Genomic DNA, 22,340 nt, shown 5'->3' on the forward strand with positions numbered 1-22,340 from the left:
TTTGGCTGTAAAGGTTATTTTTATTTATTGATTAATCAATTAATCGATTCGTTATTTAATTTTTCGATTAATTATTTAATTATTTAATTTTCAAGTTACATATTCGGACGAAATGGTGGTGGTTTAGGTATGCTATTACTATTAGGCAATTGATTAAGAAATTAATTATTTTACGATTATTCTTTAATTATTTTAGTATCAATCACATTTATTTTTTCTCATTCAGGCAATATCTCAGGCACCTTTTGAGCTAAGAAGCTGATATTTGGTTTAACAATATTGTTATTTTATGACAATATTGTGGTATTGTTATTTTACAACAATATTGTCGCTCAGTCAGCGACAATGACCTTTCTTTTCTTCTTCCTTCCCCCCCAGCCCCCAATCCCCCCACCTCCCACCCCCTGTGAGTTAGACCAAGTGGTTTGGTCCACGGGTATAAAGCCTTTGATTGGCTGTGGGCCAGGGGAGGGGCCAGGAAGGTGATTCAGAGGAGAGAGAGAAAGAGAGAGAGAGAGAGAGAGAGAGAGAGAGAGAGAGATAGAGAGAGAGAGATAAAGAGAGAGATAGAGAGAGAGATAGAGAGAGAGATAGAGAGAGAGATAGAGAGAGAGATAGAGAGAGAGAGAGAGAGAGAGAGAGATAGAGAGAGAGATAGAGAGAGAGATAGAGAGAGATAGAGAGAGAGATAGAGAGAGAGATAGAGAGAGAGAGATAGAGAGAGAGATAGAGAGAGAGAGATAGAGAGAGATAGAGAGAGAGATAGAGAGAGAGGTAGAGATAGAGATAGAGAGAGAGATAGATAGAGAGATAGAGAGAGAGATAGAGAGAGAGAGAGAGAGAGGCCATTTTGGAAGAGGCCTCATGGCGGAGTGCCTTTTCGTGTGCTTGTAGAGTTGTCAGCGGAAATCTCTCCACCTGAAGGTTGTGCCGGATCAACCCCTGCGGCCACCTCTGTACCTGAAGGTTGACTTGTGCCGGATCAACCCCTGCGGCCACCACGGTACCTGAAGGTTGACTTGTGCCGGATCAACTCCTGCGGCCACCTCTGTACCTGAAGGTTGACTTGTGCCAGATCAACGCCTGCAGCCACCTCGGTACCTGAAGGTTGACTTGTGCCAGATCAACCCCTGCGGCCACCTCTGTACCTGAAGGTTGACTTGTGCCGGATCAACCCCTGTGGCCACCTCGGTACCTGAAGGTTGACTTGTGCCTGATCAACCCCTGCGGCCACCTCTGTACCTGACGGTTGACTTGGATTAAACTCTTGCTGCCGCTGGGCCTGCACTGGGGCCTACTGCTGGGCCTGCATTGGGGCCTACTGCTGGGCCTGCGCCGGGGCCTACTGTTGGGCCTGCATTGGGGCCTACTGGTGGGCCTGCCTTGGGGCCTACTCTTGGACCTGCCTACTCCTACCCTCTCTTGCTGGCCTACTCTGGTTTTTCCCTCTCTTCTCCCTTCTTTGTTTCATGTGTAGGAATAGATTTTGAGTGTGATAACCCATAAATAACGTCGGTGTGATTAAAGGCTTGGCTTGGTGTGCTTCAGGCCATAAGAAATGGTCCGACATCTGAACATATCGCCATGTATATGCAATGACAACAGGAGGCAGTATATCTTAGAAAATACTGTCGTGTACCCGGGGTTAAGACCCCAAGAGGACGAATGGCCAAAGCGAACTTTAACTCCGAGGCGTATACCCAACTTGGCGATAGTGACACGCACGGGAAGGTTCGAGGTCTTACCTGATCGGGAACACACACAGGGGTTATCCGATCCCCACAGACACAGAGACGGGACATCAAAATCCACAATACAAGAAAAGTAAGATTCGACAAATAATTATTCAATGAAAATAAATGCAAGTAACAATGAAAGGTGAGGTAAAACTAAAATTCCAAAATTGAGACGTCTCCACTCAGTCTCATATACAAACAAGGGGAAAACGAAAGTAAAAATAAAATCCCTTTATAATCGGCCGAACTCAGCTTTGCGTCCCCAAATGGCTGGTAAGGCTGCTGATCGTCATCTCGAACCACCGTGCTGGAAACGCACAAAATGGCGTGAAATCATGCCCGCAGCCAGCCGCTGGCATGAGGCAGGCAAGCAGGATCCCTCTTTATTTCGCTTGCGACCCCCTCCTTGTCTGCAGGGCACCACCGTCATTTGTCAACCAACACCTCCTCCTTCCATGTTGCAAACAGTCCCAAAGCCCTGACACGTATCCTCACCAGCGCACCCGAAACCACAGCATCCACTCACGATGAGAGCCAGAGAGAGAGAGAGAGAGAGCCAGAGAGAGAGAGAGAGAGAGCCAGAGAGAGAGAGAGCCAGAGAGAGAGAGAGAGAGCCAGAGAGAGAGAGGGAGCCAGAGAGAGAGAGAGAGCCAGAGAGAGAGAGAGAGAGCCAGAGAGAGAGAGAGAGAGCCAGAGAGAGAGAGAGAGAGCCAGAGAGAGAGAGAGAGCCAGAGAGAGAGAGAGAGAGCCAGAGAGAGAGAGAGCCAGAGAGAGAGAGAGAGCCAGAGAGAGAGAGCCAGAGAGAGAGAGAGCCAGAGAGAGCCAGAGAGAGAGAGAGAGAGAGAGAGCCAGAGAGAGAGAGAGAGAGAGCCAGAGCCAGAGCCAGAGCCAGAGCCAGCCAGAGAGAGAGCGAGAGCGCGAGAGAGTGAGAGAGCGAGAGAGCGAGAGAGAGAGAGAGAGAGAGAGAGAGATAGAGTGAGAGAGAGAGAGAGAGAGAGAGAGAGAGAGAGAGAGAGAGAGAGCAAGACGCGTCCCTTTTCGCTCCAGTGCTCGAATGTTCCACATTCACGTCACACTCTCTGTCCAGTCACCGAGTGCGACTCAATCACGAAGGCCGGGGCGTGGCCTCCCCGCTACAATACGTTGGGGGTGGGGGGGAGGGAATTTTCTAATCTCTCTTCCGGAATGTTTGGATGAGTCGGGGCCGTGAGACAAATTGCGTGTCGATTGGCAAATGTGCTGGGTGTTGGTTAGCCCTGGTGGCGTTATGAGCGAATGAGTCCATTTACAGTGCGATTGAGGTAGTTACTGTAATGGCGGCCCTTTTTGATGCAATAACAACTAAGGGAAATATCACAGGGCAATTACACACTGGGGTTTATCCTTAAGCCCGACCTAATTAGCATTACCCCTCATATGGAGACACATATACCATCTTACCCGGACAGTCCCCGGACAGTCGGCCTAACTTAATTTACATCGAGGTGGGTTCTTCTTCTTCGCGACACTCAGAGCATTCTAAACCTAAACGATTCTATCTCGACTAAGGTATTTCATCCCTACCCCAAAAACATAACAATACGTTATTCTGAAGGGATCTCAGAAGTCAGTTGTAACATCCACTAGCAATCACATACGAAACTTTTAGATCCTGTGGTACCTATTGGAAAAGCAGGCCATTCAGTTCTGTGACTCGGACTGAATTCTAAGTCCGATACATCCAAATTTATATTGCCAGATTTTGGTGGATAGGGGGAGTTCATGCTCTGACCAGCACACCACGTTCATAATAAAATCCTGGTTTAATTTTAATGAGATCAATAGATTTGTAAATGTTATATCTATAGATGGAGGCCATCTTGGAAATATTGTCTGCCCAATAAATATCATGGGTGATGGTGAGGCCAAAAAGTCTGAGTGACTTCACCTCTTCAAGTGGTTTGTTTAGGAAATAGATGGGAGGATTTGACAGATGGTCCTTTCGGAGAGACAAGTTGGGGTCGATTTGTCCGGGCTGAAAGACATTTATATATATATATATATGTATATATATATGTATATCTATCTATAATTCCACTAATCTCTGTGTGTATGTTTGTTTGTATGTTTGTATGTTTGTCTGTGACCGCTGTTTCTCGACAACTACCGGTCCGATATATACACAAAGAATTAAGTTAAGCACCCCCCCCGTTTTTTTACAACCTCGCACATTACAAGTTTGTTGTCGTCAAAACAGTGTAATATACCCATGATATTGCTATATTTTCTGGAGAAGTGATATTATGGTCACATAAAAACATAACAATCATGCCGTTTTCAATATTTTATTCTGAATAATTTAAGGTGAAATTTTTTGGGAATTTTAGGCATATTTTCACCTCAATTTAAGTATGGAGCTATAGGTCCATCACGGACAGTGTGGATGACGTTTATGTTTTCTAACGTACAGTCATTGTTCTGAGAAGACCTCTAGCGATCTTTGCGTCAATAACGTGTGTAGGACCCACGTGATCGGATCACTGACTCAACCAATCACTTTTTTTCACTTTGATCACTCAATTTCATCAATGGATAATTGCTAATGTCATACCAATCATTATTTGATCTCACATACCTTAGAATATATGCCAATGTATACATATACACAAAGAATATATATTAGGGGGTGCTTACCTTAATTCGTTGTGTAGGGGTGCTTAACTTAATTCTTTGTGTATACTTGAAACTTGCCAGGTATATTGCTGGGGACCCGAGGATGTGCCTTTTCAAGGTTTTAAATTAATCGCAGAAGTAGTTACCGAGCTATGGCGATTTAGCCGTTCGCCGTTCGCTTTGGCGTTGCGAATGGACCAAACCATTTCATGTAAATAGAGGGGGGGGTTCTGTGGTCGTTGCGAATGGACCAAACCATTTGATGTAAATAGAGGGGGGGGGGATTGTCACCGTACTCGCAAGCCGTTCGCTTTGCCTTTGGCTTTGCGAATGGACCAAACCATTCCATGTAAATAGAGGGGGGGGGGGATATAATTTTAGATATATATATAGTACGGGCATGCCCTAGTATATATATATATATATATATATATCTATATATATATATTTGTGCAGCGTCTGTCCTGTCCTGTGTTGTCACTGAACTACTATCTCAAACTTTTGTGAAATCGTACCAAACTTCTGGAATGCACATATCTCTACCGTCGGTATGTCCTAAGGGTATTCTTTTGAAAAAATGTCCAAATGTTTTTTGTTTTTTTGGGGGAATATTTTTGGGAAAAAAAATTTTTTTCAACTTCAATTGTATCGACGCTTGGTGAGGCGAGCGTAACGAGCCGAGCCAAGCTAGTATATATATATATATATATATATATATATATATATATATATATATATACCATGTGTTGGACCAGCTCTTGACTCTATCCTGGTCTGCAGAGAGAGAAGAGGCTGTTGCCTGCCTGTCTGAAGGATGACTAATGATACAGCAGAGAGTGGAATCATCAGCTAAGAGGACCTTTCAGGGAATCAGAAAGACAATTGATGAAGATGAAGAACAAGACTGGGCCCAAGACACTGCCTTGGGGCACGACAGCCTTGACATGGAGAGATGATGTGAGGATCCTATTAAGTACGGGAGTACTGACACACTGAATACGGGAGTTGAGAAGTCAGTAAGCCACGAGAGGAGGTGGCCTAGGGTCCCACAAGCAGAGAGCTTGGAGATCAACGTGGGGTGCCAGACTGCAGAAAATGCTCAAGATATGTCCAGAGAGACGACCCTGACTGATCACATGTCTGACAATGAATAAAGGTAGAATGACTGGGTCTGAAACCGAAATGACAATCTGAGATCAGTTTGTTGGAGAAAAGGAAACATTTGATGTTAACTGCAATGATAGATTCCATGGCTTTGCTTGTAATTGAATTGAAAGCAAGCTAATAGGCCTGTAGCTAAGAGGATCTGTTTTTGTACCCTGTTTGTGTATTGCAGTGATGTTGGCTAACTTTCAGACAGACGGAAACTGACCCAGAGAGAATGATCGAATGAACGAACAGAGCAGAAAGAGGATGAACAAGAACAGCAGAGCTGGTTTTTAGGACATGTGCACTGATGCCGTCTGGGCCTGTCACCGAATCGTGGTCTAGTTTGGTCAGAAACCTCTTCACCATCTCAAGTGGGAAAGACAGTATCTAGAAGCAGTTGAGTACAAGAGGATAGAGTCGATGTAGGGAGTGAGGTGTTCCGTAGTTAAGGTTTGGAAGCAAACACAGAAATGAGGCATTTGGCCTTCTCACAAGCTGAGTCAGCTGTGGTGCATTTGAAGTGAAGGAAGGGATGGAGGGGAGCATACTCCAGAGATAGGCTTGACATGGTGCCACCAGGTCTTTAAAGAAGGAGACAGGTTTGAGAGTTCAGCCTTGAGGTTGGCCAGGTGTTGTTTTCTAGCTCTCCTGAGAAAAGAATAATGCTTGTTCTGTGCTTTGTGGAATGATCTTAGGTTGCCTTATTCAGATTTGCCTTCCAGAAAGAGAAGGCTGGTTGTTTGAAGGCAACTGCCTCAACACAGGATTCTGTGTACCAGGGGCAAGAGGATATGAATGATAACTGCATATGCGATGGTATAAATAAGGGAAAGCAAGCTTGTGTGGAAAGATTCCCAGGCCGTATGAATTTCAGAAGAGGTAGAAATGAAGGATCAGTTTTTCCATGACTGGGCAGCTTGCAGTTCCTGCTAGTCAGCTTGAGTGAACTGCCAAACCCTACGGTGCTGAGGCACTTCTTTGACAATAACCAACCAGCAAGATATTGACTATCACAAGCCCATGATCAGACGAACCTATTGGAGCAGAAGAGGAACAGGATACATGTGCAGGCTAATTCATCATTACAACATCTAGAAGCGAGGACATGCCATTGGGAGAAATCTGGGTCGGAAAGTTCACGGATTGGGGGAAGCCCCTGGAGTCACAGAAGTCTTTTGCTGCAATGCCATGGCTGGATGAAGAGATACCAACACACAGCCAACTGGCATGGTGACAGTTGAAATCACAATATATGAGGGAGAGAGACATTGAATGGGTGGTTGGTTATAAGATAGTTCATGTTGGCAGAGACAGAGATGTAAATAAGAGTCCCTGTTAAGATTATCGTTCAACACACTGATGAACAGGAGGTGGACAACTATTAGGGACGCTTCTTCGCGGTGGTACCCCCCACCCCAAGTTGGGGGCAAAATCTTCCCCATTCGTCCCTGCTGCCTGGATTCATCAGGGCTGCGCGGTCACAGTCAGAGTGCAAATCGGTCCCCATGGACCAACCCTTTCCCTTTTCCTTTTCCTTCTCCTTCTCCTTCTCCTTCTCTCTCTCTCTCTCTCTCTCTCTCTCTCTCGTGGCCCCGACTTTGTGAATGCACCAGCCTGGATGTGGGAGATCTCTGGGTTGCTCCTGGGAGATCAATCGGCTGTCTCTGTGCCACGGGCTTGTTCAAGAGAACTGTCCAAGGCTATACAACAACAACAGCAGCAGCAGCAGCAGCAGCAGCAGCAGCAACAGTAGATGGTTGCAGAGGGGAAAGCACTGTTAAAGGTACTCCTGGACAAAAGAAGGGAGAAAGGGTAGCACACGGACAGCGGAAAATGGAGTTCTTCACATAAACTGCAACTGCGCCAACAGAACGGGCTTCAGGCCTGTCAAACCTGAAAGGATAATACCCAGGGAGAGACACCGATAAATCTGGATCATCCCTTGGGAGGCAGGATTCTGCTAGGCAGATAATACATGGTTTACCAGCCGTAACTTGGATTGAGATATCTGTCAAATTGGATTGAAGACCTCGGATGTTGGAGGTAGATAGAATTAGGGATGGGGGAGGAGGTACCGATGGCAGGGAGGGGGAAAGAGGGCAGGGGTGGGGCAGCATGAATAGGGGTAGGTGGGAGAATATGCAATGGGATGTGGATGAGCATGCAGGGGCAGGATGCTGGAGAAGAAGACAGGGGGGCGGGACGCTGGGTAAGTGGAGAGGGGGCGGGACGCTGGGTAAGCGGAGAAGGGGCGGGACACTGGGTAAGCGGAGAGGGGGCAGGACGCTGGGTAAGCGGAGAGGAGGTGGGACGCTGGGTAAGCGGAGAGGAGGCGGGACGCTGGGTAAGCGGAGAGGAGGCGGGACGCTGTGTAAGCGGAGAGCAGGCGGGACGCGGGGGAAGCGGAGAAGGGGCGGGGCGCTGGGGAAGCGGAGATGGGGCGGGACGCTGGGGAAGCGGAGAGGGGCGGGACGCTGGGGAAGCGGAGGAGGTTGGACGCTGGGGAAACAGAGAGGGGGCGGGACGCTGAGAAAGTGGAGGGGGGGCGGGACGCTGGATAAGCGGAGAGGGGGCTGGATGCTGGATAAGCAGAGAGTAGCTGGGTGCTAGGGCAGTGGAGAGGGGGCGGGACGCTAGGGAAGTGGAGAGGGGGCGGGACGCTAGGGAAGTGGAGAGGCGCCGGGACGCCAGGGAAGTGGAGAAGGGGCGGGACACTAGGGAAGTGGAGAGGGGGCGGGACGCTAGGGCAGTGGAGAGGGGGCGGGACGCTAGGGAAGTGGAGAGGGGGCGGGACGCTAGGGGCAGTGGAGAGGAGCGGGACGCTAGGGAAGTGGAGAGGGGGCGGGACACTAGGGCAATGGAGAGGGGGCGGGACGCTAGGGAAGTGGAGAGGAGGCGGGACGCTAGGGCAGTGGAGAGGGGGCGGGACACTAGGGAAGTGCAGAGGGGGCGGGACGCTAGGGCAGTGGAGAGGGGGCGGGACGCTAGGGAAGTGGAGAGGGGGCGAGACGCTAGGGAAGTGGAGAGGCGCCGGGACGCCAGGGAAGTGGAGAGGGGGCGGGACGCTAGGGAAGTGGAGAGGGGCGGGACGCTAGGGAAGTGGAGAGGGGGCGGGACTGTAGGGAAGTGGAGAGGGGACGCGACGCTAGGGAAGTGGAGAGGAGCAAGACGCTGGGTAAGCGGAGTGGGGCGGGATGCTGGGGAAGCGGAGAGGGGGCGGGACGCTGGGAAGTGGAGAGGAGGCGGGACGCTGGGGAAGCGGAGAAGGGGCGGGACGCTGGGAAGTTGAGAGGGGGCAGGAAGCTGAAAAAGCGGAGAGGAGCTGGAATGCAAGGCGGAGAAGCAAGGGAATCAACTGACTGGGAATCAAACCCAGACTCAAACCGTAATCAAACCCAGTCTAGCCAGCTCAAAGGCAAACTTCGCGAGTCATATTGAGTGAATGATTCTCTCACTCACAACTCATCATCCAATAGAGAACCAACAATTAAGTGGATATATTATAAGATAAACAAAGAGAGCAAGAGGAGAACTAAAAGTATTCAGCTTATATAATTTTTTTGATTTTGATGTTGATGTACGTACCAGAGTCTTTCGATGTACGTATGGCATTCCAGAGTCTTTCGCAAAGAACACAGGACTGGCCAACCGATTCGTGAAAGACTTGGGCCTGAATCTATCATCGCCCGTCCTCACTAGATGGGAATAATTGGGGCCAATACAGAACGTTGATGTACCATACAGAACGTTTGTGCTGCCAAAAGTTTATTGGGAAGCGTTATACTGGGTAGTTTGCCATTGCCTTCCCAGCGTTTTGTCCAAGTTCTATCCTTTTAATTTCTGAGTGTCAAGCAAGGAAGCAAGCAGCACATACCATTTTTAATGGAAGACTACCCATAATCAGAGGGGTCGTTCTTAACCATTCTACCAACAAATCTGGTTGTAGTTGGTATGTATATGTAGATATTTACAAAGAACAGTGGTGGGTTTAATTACGGGGTATTAATTGAAAAGGGGTCCGAAAGGATGGTAGCAAGGTGTACAAGGTGTACACGCATAGAATACAGGACTGGCCAACCGATTCGTGAAAGACTTGGGCCTGAAACTGTCATTTCCCGTCCTCACTAGATGGGAATAATTGGGGCCAATAAGGTATAACCTCATTTTACAGAGAGATTGATCAAAAAGGAGATCGTATAAGTTCCTCGAGGCAGGGATGGAAAAGGATTAGAAGTCTGGCCTGGGGTTGTGTGTTTCCTATTGTGTCCATCAGTTTGGCGTCTCCCAGATAGTCTTTAATACAGTGTATTGGAATATCGTCGTCTCGCTTTTCAGTCGTTAGACTTTTTACCTGCAGTCCAATTAAAATATATATATATTTAAACTGTACCACGGTTGATGTACTTCTGTAGGTGAGGAACAAGATCATCTTTAGTATACCGCACAGTATGAGATTAAGGGTTGTCTGCTTGTACAGGTACAGGTACAGGTACAGGTAAGGGGTCTAATGGCAGGTTGTCTTCGTCTGACGTCATCACAAAAGCAAGAAGAGTGTACACTGGGTTCTCGTGTTTCGCTTAATTCAAAGGTGACATCTGCTACAAGGGTACAGTTGCCTTTCGCTGCACCTGTACGAGCTCCCATTTCCTGCTGGAAGTGGAGATGGGTCGAAAGAGGAACAGGAGGGAGGGCGGGGGAGCAGGTAATGGTGACTTGCCCGTAAGGGGCACCTGTTGCTGAACCTGTTCGCTTCGGCCGACATGTCGCGGACAAGTTCTTGCTTCGGACGAATGAAAATGCACGTGGATCCCGAAACCTGCGCTCGTTCGCGCTCACACGCAGTTTCTGAGCCATCGTTGTTATACCTGTGTCGATTCGTGCACGAAGCGAGAGGTTATAAATGTTTGTGAAATGCAGGCACGGGTGTTGACGTGTACACGGGCTGCGTGCACCGTGTACATCGTATGATTGCATGGAGTCCCCGGATTTCGCGATGTGCAGCAGTGCGGGATGTTGTAACCGTTGCGTCCCAGTTTGACGCATTGCAGGCGATGCGCCCTGCGGGCCACCATGGGCTATATCCTCCTATATATATATATATATATATATATATATATATATATATACATACACATATATACGTACGTCTATACACATATATATATAAATAAATAAATATATATATATATATATATATACATACACATATATACGTACGTCTATACACATATATATATAAATAAATAAATATATATATATATAAAAGTCTATCAGACGGAGTGAGAAGCTTCCCCAAAGCAAGACAAAGCGGCGGCGGAACCCCGCGTGGTGCTGGGAGCGGCTGCAGGTGCTGTGTACGTACGGATTAGGGAGTCGGTGCATGCGGGACGGTGGCCTCGCGCCGTGTCGCGCACGCATCGCAGCCCCGCCTGCACCATGCGCAGCACGAACCCGCCCCACTCGGGGTATATAGCGGGCGAGCCCTGAAAAACCGCCGGGACTAGGGTGAGCTACAGGCAGCAAACTGAGCGCACGCGGCCATGGTAAGTCCCACATTCGTCCGTCCGTCCGTCCCCGCTCCACGTGCGTCCGTCAGTCCCGCGATAACATCCCGCGATCCGGGTCCGTCGCCCGTCGGGTACGCGATTTTCGTGCTCGGTCCACCATGGCGCGCGTACCGCGTCTCTGTTCGTCCGTGCGTGTCCGTGTCTGTACCCCGATGTCCGTGGGTGTCCGCACGTGTCCGTTTCCTTTATTTCACGCGGACCCCAAATCGCAGCGTCCGTTGTTGCAGCGACACCCGGCCGTGTCGCAGCGCAGGAACCAGTGGTGCTCGACGGACGACGAACGCTGCTTTACAAATGTATACCTGTCGGAGATCAGTACCGGTGTTAACCACCATGAGAAATTGTGATTTCGATACGTAACCTACCTTTTGTTGCTCAAATGGTTCCACCTTGTCCTTAATTGCGTTCGTTTTATCACCCGTGGTTGTGGTTGTGGTTGCGCGAACCGCAGGTGGCGATTTCACAACGAGATCCGCGATCTAATGATGATTATAGGATCAGGAATCGTTCCAAAGTAGATCCCAGTGAATGAATGAATGAGGATGAGACCCCGATCTGGACACCTCGTCGGGGGCGACTAACGACCCTGCGAATGTTAATCAGACGTCGATTCATCGTTTTCTGTTTTCTCGCAAACCTATTATGGGGCAATGGAGGGTGTGCCGTTGTGCCGTGTGTGCCGGGTGTGCCGTGCTGGGTACACTCGAGGCCACACACAACCCGTGCCCCCCTGTCCCCCACCCATGCACGGACGAGCGACACCGATTATACCGATCAGGTTCCAAAGTTTGCCCCCTTTTGTGCTCCCCTCGCACCTGCAGCCGAGCAAACTTTACCTCCGCGTGAATCATTCATTGTTGAGCTGACGTCACTGGGCAGGAGTCGAATGCTTTTGTTTGCCGACACAGGTGAGGACACACCTTTTAGCCGGGAGCGCGCGTGCACGTACCGAAGGCCATATGGCGAGGCCCCTCGTGATGTGTAGCCCCGGCATGGCGGTGTGTGCTCTGAATCACGTGGTGTCCGCTCTAACGCTCGGTGCTTTGCCTTTCCCAGGCGGACCAACTCACCGAAGAGCAAATTGCAGGTAAGACTTGCGATCATAGAAAAAGAGCATCACCTTGATCTCATTCTCTATCTCAAAGTCATCATTCACATGGGGCCCACCATCGTACGTATAGTTGAGTATACAGCGACGACCCCAAAGACTAAATTGGTCAACTCGGGGTGGCCCAAAGACCTAATGGTGCTTGAATTGTCATGAGATCCCATTAATGTCCACGAAAAGACGGGAAAACCGACTTTAAAAACAAACAAACACACACACACCAAAGGATGGCGTACTCCGCGATGCGGCACCTCCTGCTGGCACTACAGCAGACGTAGTCCTATTTGGAGGGCGAGTCACGCTACCAACTGAGTTACCTTGCCTGCACCGACAATCGATTGAAAGGCAAGATGGCAAACCCCGAAACTTTCAAACGCCCAAGGGCAGGGTGCACACCATGACACCACATGCACCATGCTGTAAATTGCTTTTCAGCATCACAATCGGTAACGTTTGAAGATTCGGTGTGTACTGTAATCAAATGGGGGCCAATGAAACGGAGTGCAGGAGGCTGAATCATGGATTTCACAAATGGATCAGTGTGTAGAAATTGGATCTGAGAAGCTGGAGGCATTTCCTCGCCACCGGTTCGGAGAATTCTCTTTTGGGAATTCTGTACTGGATACCTATTCTATCCGCGCACACCTTTCTTTCGAACACCTCTGCATTAGGATAAGGACAGTAGCACGAGCTACTACTACGACTACAACTATTACTTCTACTACTATTACAACTACTACTACTACTATTACAACTACTACTACTACTATTACCGCTACTATTACTTCTACTACTATTACTTCTACTACTATTACAACTACTACTACTACTATTACAACTACTACTACTACAACTATTACAATTACTACTACTATTACAACTACTGCTACTACTACTACAACTATTACAACTACTACTACTATTACAACTACTGCTACTACTATTACCGCTACTATTACTTCTACTACTATTACTTCTACTACTATTACAACTACTACTATTACAACTACTACTACTACAACTATTACAATTACTACTACTATTACAACTACTGCTACTACTATTACCGCTACTATTACTTCTACTACTACTACTACTACTATTACAACTACAACAACAACTACTACTACTACTATTAATACTACTATTCCAACTACTACTACTACTACAACTATTACAATTACTACTACTATTACAACTACTGCTACTACTATTACTACTACTACTACTATTACTACTACTACTTTAATGACCCCAATTTATCCCATCTATTTGGGTCAGCCGGGATACGTTTTTGGTACAAGTATTTCAGGAACTGGTTCAGGATTCCGGTGATAATTCACCTTCTCTTCGCGAAAGACACCATGGGATATTTAATGGCCGCCAACTATAATTCCAGCAGGTATGGGGCGCCCAGGTTATCGTCCATCTGCAGGATGGAGCATTTTTTGTGATGCCAGACCCTTTCTGCAAAACACCAATGTGACAGTTTATAGTCTGGTTGTGAATGGAACCCAAGGTACCATCATCCTGTCGGCAGTAGTAGTAGTAGTAGTAGTAGCGATTGTTGTAGTAGTAGCAGTAGTAATAGTAGCAGTAGTTGTAGTAGTAGTAGTATTTGTAATAGTAGTGATTGTTGTAGTAGTCGTAGCAGTAGTTGTAATAGTAGTGATTGTTGTAGTAGTCATAGTTGTAGTAGTAGTAGCAGTAATTGTAATAGTAGTGATTGTTGTAGTAGTCGTAGCAGTAGTTGTAATAGTAGTGATTGTTGGAGTAGTCATAGTTGTAGTAGTAGTAGCAGTAATTGTAGTAGTAGTAGTAGTAATAGTAGTGATTGTTGTAGTAGTAGTAATAGTAGTGATTGTTGTAGTAGTAGTAGTAGTCATAGCAGTAGTTGTAATAGGAGTGATTGTTGTAGTCGTAGTAATAGTAGTAGCAGTAATAGTAGCGATTGTAGTAGTAGCAGTAGTTGTAATAGCAGTGATTGTTGTAGTTGTAGTAGTAGTAGCAGCAGTTGTAATAGTAGCGATTGTTGTGGTAGTCGTAATAGTAGGGATTGTAATATCAGCAGTAGTTGTAATAGTAGTGATTGTTGTAGAAGTAGTAGTAATAGTAGTGATTGTTGTAATAGTAGTGATTGTAGTAGTAGCAGTAGTTGTAATAGTAGTGATTGTTGTTGTAGTAGTAGTAGTAGCAGCAGTAGTAGTTGTAATAGCGATTGTTGTAGTAGTAGTAGTAGTAGTATTAATAGTTGATTGTTGTAGTAGTAGTAATAGTAGAAGTAATAGTAGTGATTGTAGTAGTAGCAGTAGTTGTAATAGTAGTGGTTGTAGTAGTAGTAGTAGCAGCAGTAGTTGCAATAGTAGTGATTGTAGTAGTAGTAGTAGTTGTAGTAGTAGCGGCAGTAGTTGTAATAATAGTGATTGTTGTAGTAGTAGTAGTAGTAGTAGTAGTAGTAGTGATTGTTGTAGTAGTAGTAATAGTAGTAGTAGTAGTAGTAATAGTAGTGATTGTAGTTGTAGCAGTAGTTGTAATAGTAGTGATTGTTGTAGTAGTAGTAGCAGTAGTAGTAATAGTAGGGATTGTAGTAGTAGCAGTAGTTGTAATAGTAGTGATTGTTGTAGTAGTAGCAGCAGTAGTTGTAATAGTAGTGATTGTTGTAGTAGTAGTAGCAGTAGTTGTAGTAGTAGTAGTAGTAGTAATAGTAGGGATTGTAGTAGTAGCAGTAGATGTAATAGTAGTGATTGTTGTAGTAGTAGTAGCAGTAGTAGTAGTAGTAGTAGTAATAGTAGGGATTGTAGTAGTAGCAGTAGTTGTAATAGTAGTGATTGTTATTGTCGTAGTAGCAGCAGTAGTTGTAATAGTAGTGATTGTTGTAGTAGTAGTATTAGTAGTAGAAGCAGTAGCTGTAATAGTAGTGATTGTTGTAGTAGTAGTAGTAATAGTAGTGATTGTAGTAGTAGCAGTAGTTGTAATAGTAGTGATTGTTGTAATAGTAGTAGTGGTAGTAGCAGCAGTAGTAATAGTAGTGATTGTTGTAGTAGTAGTATTAGTAGTAGAAGCAGTAGCTGTAATAGTAGTGATTGTTGTAGTAGTAGTAGTAATAGTAGTGATTGTAGTAGTATCAGTAGTTGTAATAGTAGTGATTGTTGTAATAGTAGTAGTGGTAGTAGCAGCAGTAGTTGTAATAGTAGTGATTGTTGTAGTAGTAGTAGTGATTGTTGTAGTAGTAGTAGTATTAGTAGTAGAAGCAGTATCTGTAATAGTAGTGATTGTTGCAGTAGTAGTAGTTGGAGCAGCAGTAGTTGTAATAGTAGCGATTGTTGTTGTTGTAGTAGTAGTTGTAATAGTAGTGATTGTAGTAGCAGCAGCAGTAGTTGTAATAGTAGTGATTGTTGTAGTAGTAGTAGTAGTAGTAGCAGTAGTTTTCTTAGTTGTAGTAGTAGTAGTTGTTGTTTTGTGGCCTGATTTTCAGTGGGAAATGTCTAATTTTTGTTGCTTTTTGGTTGCTTTTTTTAAATCAAAAGTTTTGAACTGGTGACGGTGAGCTTGTTCAATGCTTGTTCAGATTTGGTATTGTAGGCACAGTATTAACGAGTGTAACAGACAAACTTTGGCATTGTGGTGTGTGGTGCCCTGTTCATCTGTAGAGTTCAAGGAAGCCTTCTCGCTGTTTGACAAGGACGGTGATGGAACCATCACAACAAAAGAACTGGGAACGGTCATGAGGTCATTGGGTCAGAATCCCACCGAGGCAGAGCTACAGGATATGATCAACGAAGTCGATGCGGATGGTAGGTAAACATCACGTGCTTCAAGCGGAAAGTGTTCATCTCGCTTTGATCCCTAATTATCAACATCGTTTCTTTAAAAATCTGTATGGGAAATCTTCTGGATAACCAAATGCCAGGAGAATACCACTTTGTCTATGATGGCAACAAAAACAAACTCCTTAATGAGGAAAAGAAACAGACCAGTCATCAGATGGGCTCAGGTCTAGTCAGTTGAGCCATAAAGTCCGATTTTAGACTTTAAATCGGTTTATTATTTTGGTTTGCATGGAATGTCTTCAAATCCTTTTGACTCATGACCAAACTAACTGGATTGGTGGGGGATGAGGGGAGAATGTATACAATGCTTATATATTACACGCAATGGAGTTCATTAGCTTGGCCGCCATCTACGTATTACATACTCAAAATTGTTGGAGTTTGTAAAATCCACACCCTCCTCCCCTTCGAGAGTCTCTGGCCCTTCCATCCCATCTGTTCCAAACGTCTTTATCCCTTTTTTCTCTCTTCTTCACAAAACACCCATCATCCTTCCTTTCCTCACCTATCTTCATCCTTTAAACACTCGATTTACCCCTCGTGTGAAGAGTTTGTAATACGTGCTGAACTACCCGGAGTTGCCCAGGGAAATTCAATGAAATGCGTATTTAAATATTTCCTGCATGACAAATTGGGGAATGTTGGCTTTGTGGTTTCGTATGAATTACTCATCTTGGGCGTTGCAAATTGCGCTTGGACCGCTTTCCCTTCTTTTAACTTCTTTTCATTGATTTTTTTTTTTTAAATACAACAAATCACTACAATCTCAACATACGACCTTCACAATACATATTACTCAATCGACCGACCCGGGAGAACACTCAGGCAGTGTGTAAGCAACATACTCACTCAAGGCCTGAACACGGAGGTATTATAATAAACCTGTGTAAAGCAATCTTTTAAATAACATGTGTACTTGTGAACACTATAATCATTAAATTTGTGTTGTTGACAACATATCACGACAACCTCAACATGCGGTCTTCACAATACATATTACTCTATCACGAGTGGGAAAAAACCATGCAGTGTATAAGCACAAGACGTGATCGTGGTCTGAGGGCCAATTATCTGGTTTTATCGAGGATCAATTTCGTTTCTCCAAACATAGCCCTCGACCTTCCTCTGGCTGAAAGAGGCCACACAAAGTTTTATTTGTTGTTGTTGTTTTATGTTGGAGGCTCCAAGCATGGACTATATAGCCGTAATCGAGGCCAGGCCTTAAATAAACGAGAAGAAAGTGTATGATGAAAAGTGTATGATGTTTGTTTGCGACAAAGAGAGATAGAAGCTAGCCCAGTAACTATAGTTTTATAGTAATAAAAACTATAGGCTAGATAAGGGGTGTTGCAAAACATTTAACCTTTTTTTCCCCCCGAGGCATGCTTCCTTTGATGCACGTTAATCTAGCCGAGAATAGAACCACGCAAAATCAGGATCAGTTTAATATTTAGTGATAGGCTATTTTAACGTGCATCAAAGGAAGCATGCCTCGGGGGGAAAAAAAGGTAAAATGTTTTGCAACACCCCTGAGAAGCTAGCACGGTAACTATAGCGTGAGGCAGAAAGTAAGACCAGCAATCCTGACATGGAGAGTGTAATATGGTTCCGGCACCACTTTAACGCTCCTAAGTCAGAACGGTAGTACTACCCTGGGCGGTTGCTGTTTTCAACCTACTACCTAAAACTGGCCAGTGCAACTTGGTTGCACTGGTTCTGGCAGGGTCCTCATGTATAAACAAACAAACAAACACCTAAACTTTCTTCTTTATATATTAAAAGAAAATGGTCCCATGGAATTTGCTCAAGTTTTGGGGTTTAAGTGACGTGTGTGTGTGTGTGTGTGTGTGTGTGTGTGTGTGTGTGTGTGTGTGTGTGTGTGTGTGTGTGTGTGTGTGTCAAACAGATATACTGAGATCTACAAGTAGTTGACCTTCCCTAACACGAGTAATATGTATATGGCCCTTATTAAGATGTTTTGATTGGATAACTTCACCACCGTCTGGCAAAAGGTTGTCAATAAAGCAAGAGTAGGCTCAGGTCCAACGTGTGAACCAGATTCGGTGGTGCTTCCACCTCCTCCCAAATCTCCTCAAATACATCTCCCTTTTCTTCAACCTTGATGTTTTGATTGTTTCGACTTATTAGATGCAAAATCTGTTCTTCAATCGATGGCATGTTTTTGTCCTTCCTGAATCAACCATTAATCATTTGGACATTGACTAAAATATACATTGGTTCTTCCCCAAACTAAGACTTTTAGCTCTTTTCTGAGATTGAGAATATAGGAGGGAGATGGCTTCAACTCCCAGAGTTCCTTTCGAATTCGTGTTGGTGAATTGCCATGGGAATCCCAAGTAACCTCTCTGCACATAAGAAAGAAGTGAGGAGTTATTAAACCTTCACGAACTGAGCAGACGGATAACCATCTGCTGGAGACAACACTATTATTCGCTGCCATTGATGAAGACAATGCTGTGGTTGAAAAGTAATGTCTATCACTTTCAGGTAATGGCACCATTGACTTCCCCGAGTTTCTGACCATGATGGCACGGAAGATGAAGGATACGGACAGTGAGGAGGAGATCCGAGAGGCTTTCAGGGTGTTTGACAAGGTAATGAGTCTTAAAGAGAGGCCCTAGAATAACTGCAGAACCAGAGCTGAAATTGTGTCCATAATTTTGAAGGATTCCTCAACCCAACAAGTTTTTTTATATTTTTATTTTATGTCATCCACCATCGACTGTTCCACCATGCTATTCTTAAAAACACTTTGGAGGTAATTGTCCTAATTTCCTGATATACGATTCATTTTCAAAGCATCCTGGTATTTATCATTCATCATTCCATTAGCGTCGTTCCCAATTGCCAATAAAAAATAGCAAAAAGCACAGTTATGGCTTTTGCTTAGATTAAGAGCTTTCAGAGCTGGACCTTTGAACTTGTGTTTTCACGCCGTTATTGCTGGGCGTGGCAAATGGAATTTGGACTCCATGAAGAGGTCCAACACGCTAAGCGCTTGCACTGCAGAGGGATCAATTTGGAGGGATAATGGAGAAGATGGAGAGGTTAATCCATCGAGCAAGTGTCCACAGCAATCCTCATTTGCGTCGTGGTCAATAGAATAGGCGAGTCATAAAGTCTGGCTTGCAGGAATGGAGTCTGCGTCGCCAAAAGGACATGGGAAGGGGATAATTAAATAAATAAACAAACAAATAATCGACTTCCGCCATGTGGAAGGAATGCAGAATCGAGATGATGAATCGAGCTGCGAATCGGGCAGAATGTTATCCCATTTGTTCCTCCACACAGGACGGGAATGGTTACATCAGTGCAGCAGAGCTACGGCATGTCATGACCAACCTTGGGGAAAAACTCACGGACGAGGAGGTTGACGAGATGATCCGAGAGGCGGACATCGACGGAGATGGACAGGTCAATTATGAAGGTATTGGCTTTGTGGGTAAAAATTGTGAATTTGCTAGCGAGTCTTTTCTGGAGGTGGAGGGGGGCACGAGGGAGTTGCTTCTGTTCTATTTCTGTACATTGTGCTGGGACTTGGGGAGCAGGAATTCCTGAACCCTACAGTGCAGGAATGGGTACGGATGTTTGTAATAAACGCAGAAAAGCGTTATTCCCAAATATGTCCTGAAATCTGAGTGTTGCAAGGTTTCTTGTCCTCTCCTTTCGCAAGCCCAATCTGGTTGCATGAAACGTGAATGGGGTAGTGGAAAGATAGGATAGGAAACAAAAGCACTGGTGGTGCTTGGGAGATAAAAAAAATTTGTACCCTTTGCATAGCATTTGCATCATTTGCATGAGCCTTCTGCTTTGAGATGCTAACTTTGTATTCATCACGGTTGATGTATCCGAGCAGCAGGGGTGGGTGCAGCAGTCGTCATGTTTTCCTTGCCCGATGAAGGGTCCCACGTGCAAATATTGCACAATCTCTCCCACCTGCATATATGTGACCTCGTTTGAAAGAGAAGCATTCGCACAAGTAACCGGGGAATTCCTCTCTTTGCTGCTACCACCATTAGATATATAGTTGGGAACACTAAAAACATCTCAATGTAGTTTGCTTTCTAAATTTTTATTTATTTAAAAATTTTCATGAAAGCCATTCAGCTTGGAAATTCACACTCGCATGAATTTTGTCTCTTTCTCTCCTCGCTGTGGCCTCTCAATCCCAATTTCCCTACCCGATCTCCTCCCTTCCTCGACTCCATGCAATCCATCCCATTTTCCGTTCCTCGTTCCCAGAGTTTGTACAGATGATGACCGCAAAGTAATGAAACACGACCCGGGTCTCTGCTGCATCGCAAGCTCTACCAGCCCCTCTTTCTTCCTACGCCAAAACCATTCCTTCAAAGCAACACGTTGGAGCTTTTGTAAAGTCTGCTTCCTGAAACAACGGCACCAGCAGCACCACCACCTCCACAACCACCACCACCACCACCATAACCACCCAATTATTAGGGTGAAGGGTGAGATCGGCTGAGAGCATGGGTTTGCAAACCTCATTCGGCAACGAGTGAAGCAGCAGCAATGATGTGTATCATGGAGTGCGGATGAGGTCTTCAAGCTTCACGAGATCTCAGCTCATATAAAACAAAGACCCTCGTTTTCTCAACTGTGTCTTACATTACTCATGTTGTCCACTTTCCGTGGTGTGTCCATCCCACCTGTCTATGTCGAGTGAATAAGCAGCAATGTGAAAGTGTGCTATTTATACAATATACATGGATCGGTGTAAAAAAAAAAAAAAAAGATAAAGTGGGTGGGATATTTTTTTGCCAGATTAACCAAAGCATTTGGCCTGTATAATTGGGATGTACTTTACCAGCACCCGTTCTACCAACCACACAGCATCCAAACATCCTGCATGTGCCAGCTCTGTTCAAATAACCTATCTAGCATTTCCCTACAATAAATGCATCCATGGACCCACTCCACCTGCCAGTTTGTTTGTTTTGAGTTCGGTCCGCACTTCGCACCAAATGCGGTGCAACACCATGATGACATTTCTCTCTAATCACATTAACCAAATTCCTTCTTGTTTACTGCTTCGGCTATACAGTTGCAGTAGCCAATGCAATTCAAAACCGTGAAAAATAACAGATGCTTTAAAGATGGTGTTTTTTATGACCAGTCAAGTTAATAAAAACGAAACTTTAATCGCATGAAACTTCAGGAGTTTTGAGCAAAATCAGCATTTAAATGTATGCATGCTATCAGTTAATGAGCAAATGTAGACATCACTGCGTTAAATCCCTTGGCTTTTGGAAGGGGAATGGCAGAGTTGAAAGAGGATAAACAATATTATCACAGTAAACCCATCTTATGCACCATCTGTCAAGCAATGGCAGCTGAAAAGAAGAAAAAAAAGCATCTGTAAAGCCCAGGTTGGTTAAATATGGCAAAATATTCAGAGATGCATTGGAGTTTGTGGATTCAGAGATAGCCCAATACTATCTACCATACAACAAAACAACAACAGGCATTTTAAGGCCATTTTCCCTGCTAGAGCGGGGGTTAGCCTTGCGGTCCCCATGACAATCTTCTCCATTTTGCCCTATTTTCTGCATCTCTCCTTGTTAACCCCCTTGCCCGCATTTCTTCTTCCACCATCTTTAGCCAAGTCTTTCTCGGTCTTCCCCGTCCTCCACTTCCTTCGACATTCATTTCCATCACTCTTCTCAACCAGTCACTTTCATCCTTCCTCAACACATGACCAAACCATCTCAACCTGTTCCTCTTCACAGCATCAATCACAGGCTCTATTCCCATCATCTTTCGCAATTCATCATTTGTCTTCCTCTCTCTCAACGATACTCCGCACATCCATTGAACCATTCGCATTTCCACCCTTTCCAGCCTTCGTTGCTGCTCTACGTTCATTACCCATGTCTCGCTCCCATAAATCATAACACTTCTCACACATGCAGCATACACCTTTCCCTTCAGCTTCAACGACACTCCCCTCCTCGTCAGCACGCCACTCAGTTCCCGAAACTTCTTCCAAGCACATCTCACTCTAACAACCGTTGCCGAGTCTGATCCACCTTCTCCATTCAGCATGTCTCCGAGGTAGCAAATACTATCTACCATATAAAACACAGTTATTTTGTGTTTGCACTGACATCTGTCCCACTTGAAAAGGACGACTTGAGTCGGGTTTTAAAGTGCAATCTTTTAACACGAATGTGTGTTCACTACAGTCTATTTTTGAGGATATAAAAAAAACTCGAAAAACATTTTCCATAAAAGAGTAATTACGTCTTTTCCATTGGAATTG

General features: G+C 45.2%; 1 protein-coding gene across 1 annotated transcript; it reads left to right on the forward strand.

The window, feature by feature from the left end:
* The first annotated feature begins 10,818 nt into the window (after positions 1 to 10,818).
* On the forward strand, positions 10,819 to 20,992 carry LOC137431907 (calmodulin-1). Its single transcript, XM_068123743.2, has 6 exons — positions 10,819 to 11,080; positions 12,161 to 12,191; positions 15,863 to 16,006; positions 18,551 to 18,657; positions 19,355 to 19,490; positions 20,306 to 20,992. Exons 1-6 carry the CDS (start codon positions 11,078 to 11,080, stop codon positions 20,332 to 20,334), a joined length of 450 nt encoding a protein of 149 aa, XP_067979844.1. The 5' UTR covers positions 10,819 to 11,077; the 3' UTR covers positions 20,335 to 20,992.
* Positions 20,993 to 22,340: the final 1,348 nt, after the last annotated feature.

The sequence above is a fragment of the Myxine glutinosa genome, chromosome 1 (assembly GCF_964187855.1).
Source record: "Myxine glutinosa chromosome 1, kmMyxGlut1.1, whole genome shotgun sequence".
NCBI lineage: Eukaryota > Metazoa > Chordata > Myxini > Myxiniformes > Myxinidae > Myxine > Myxine glutinosa.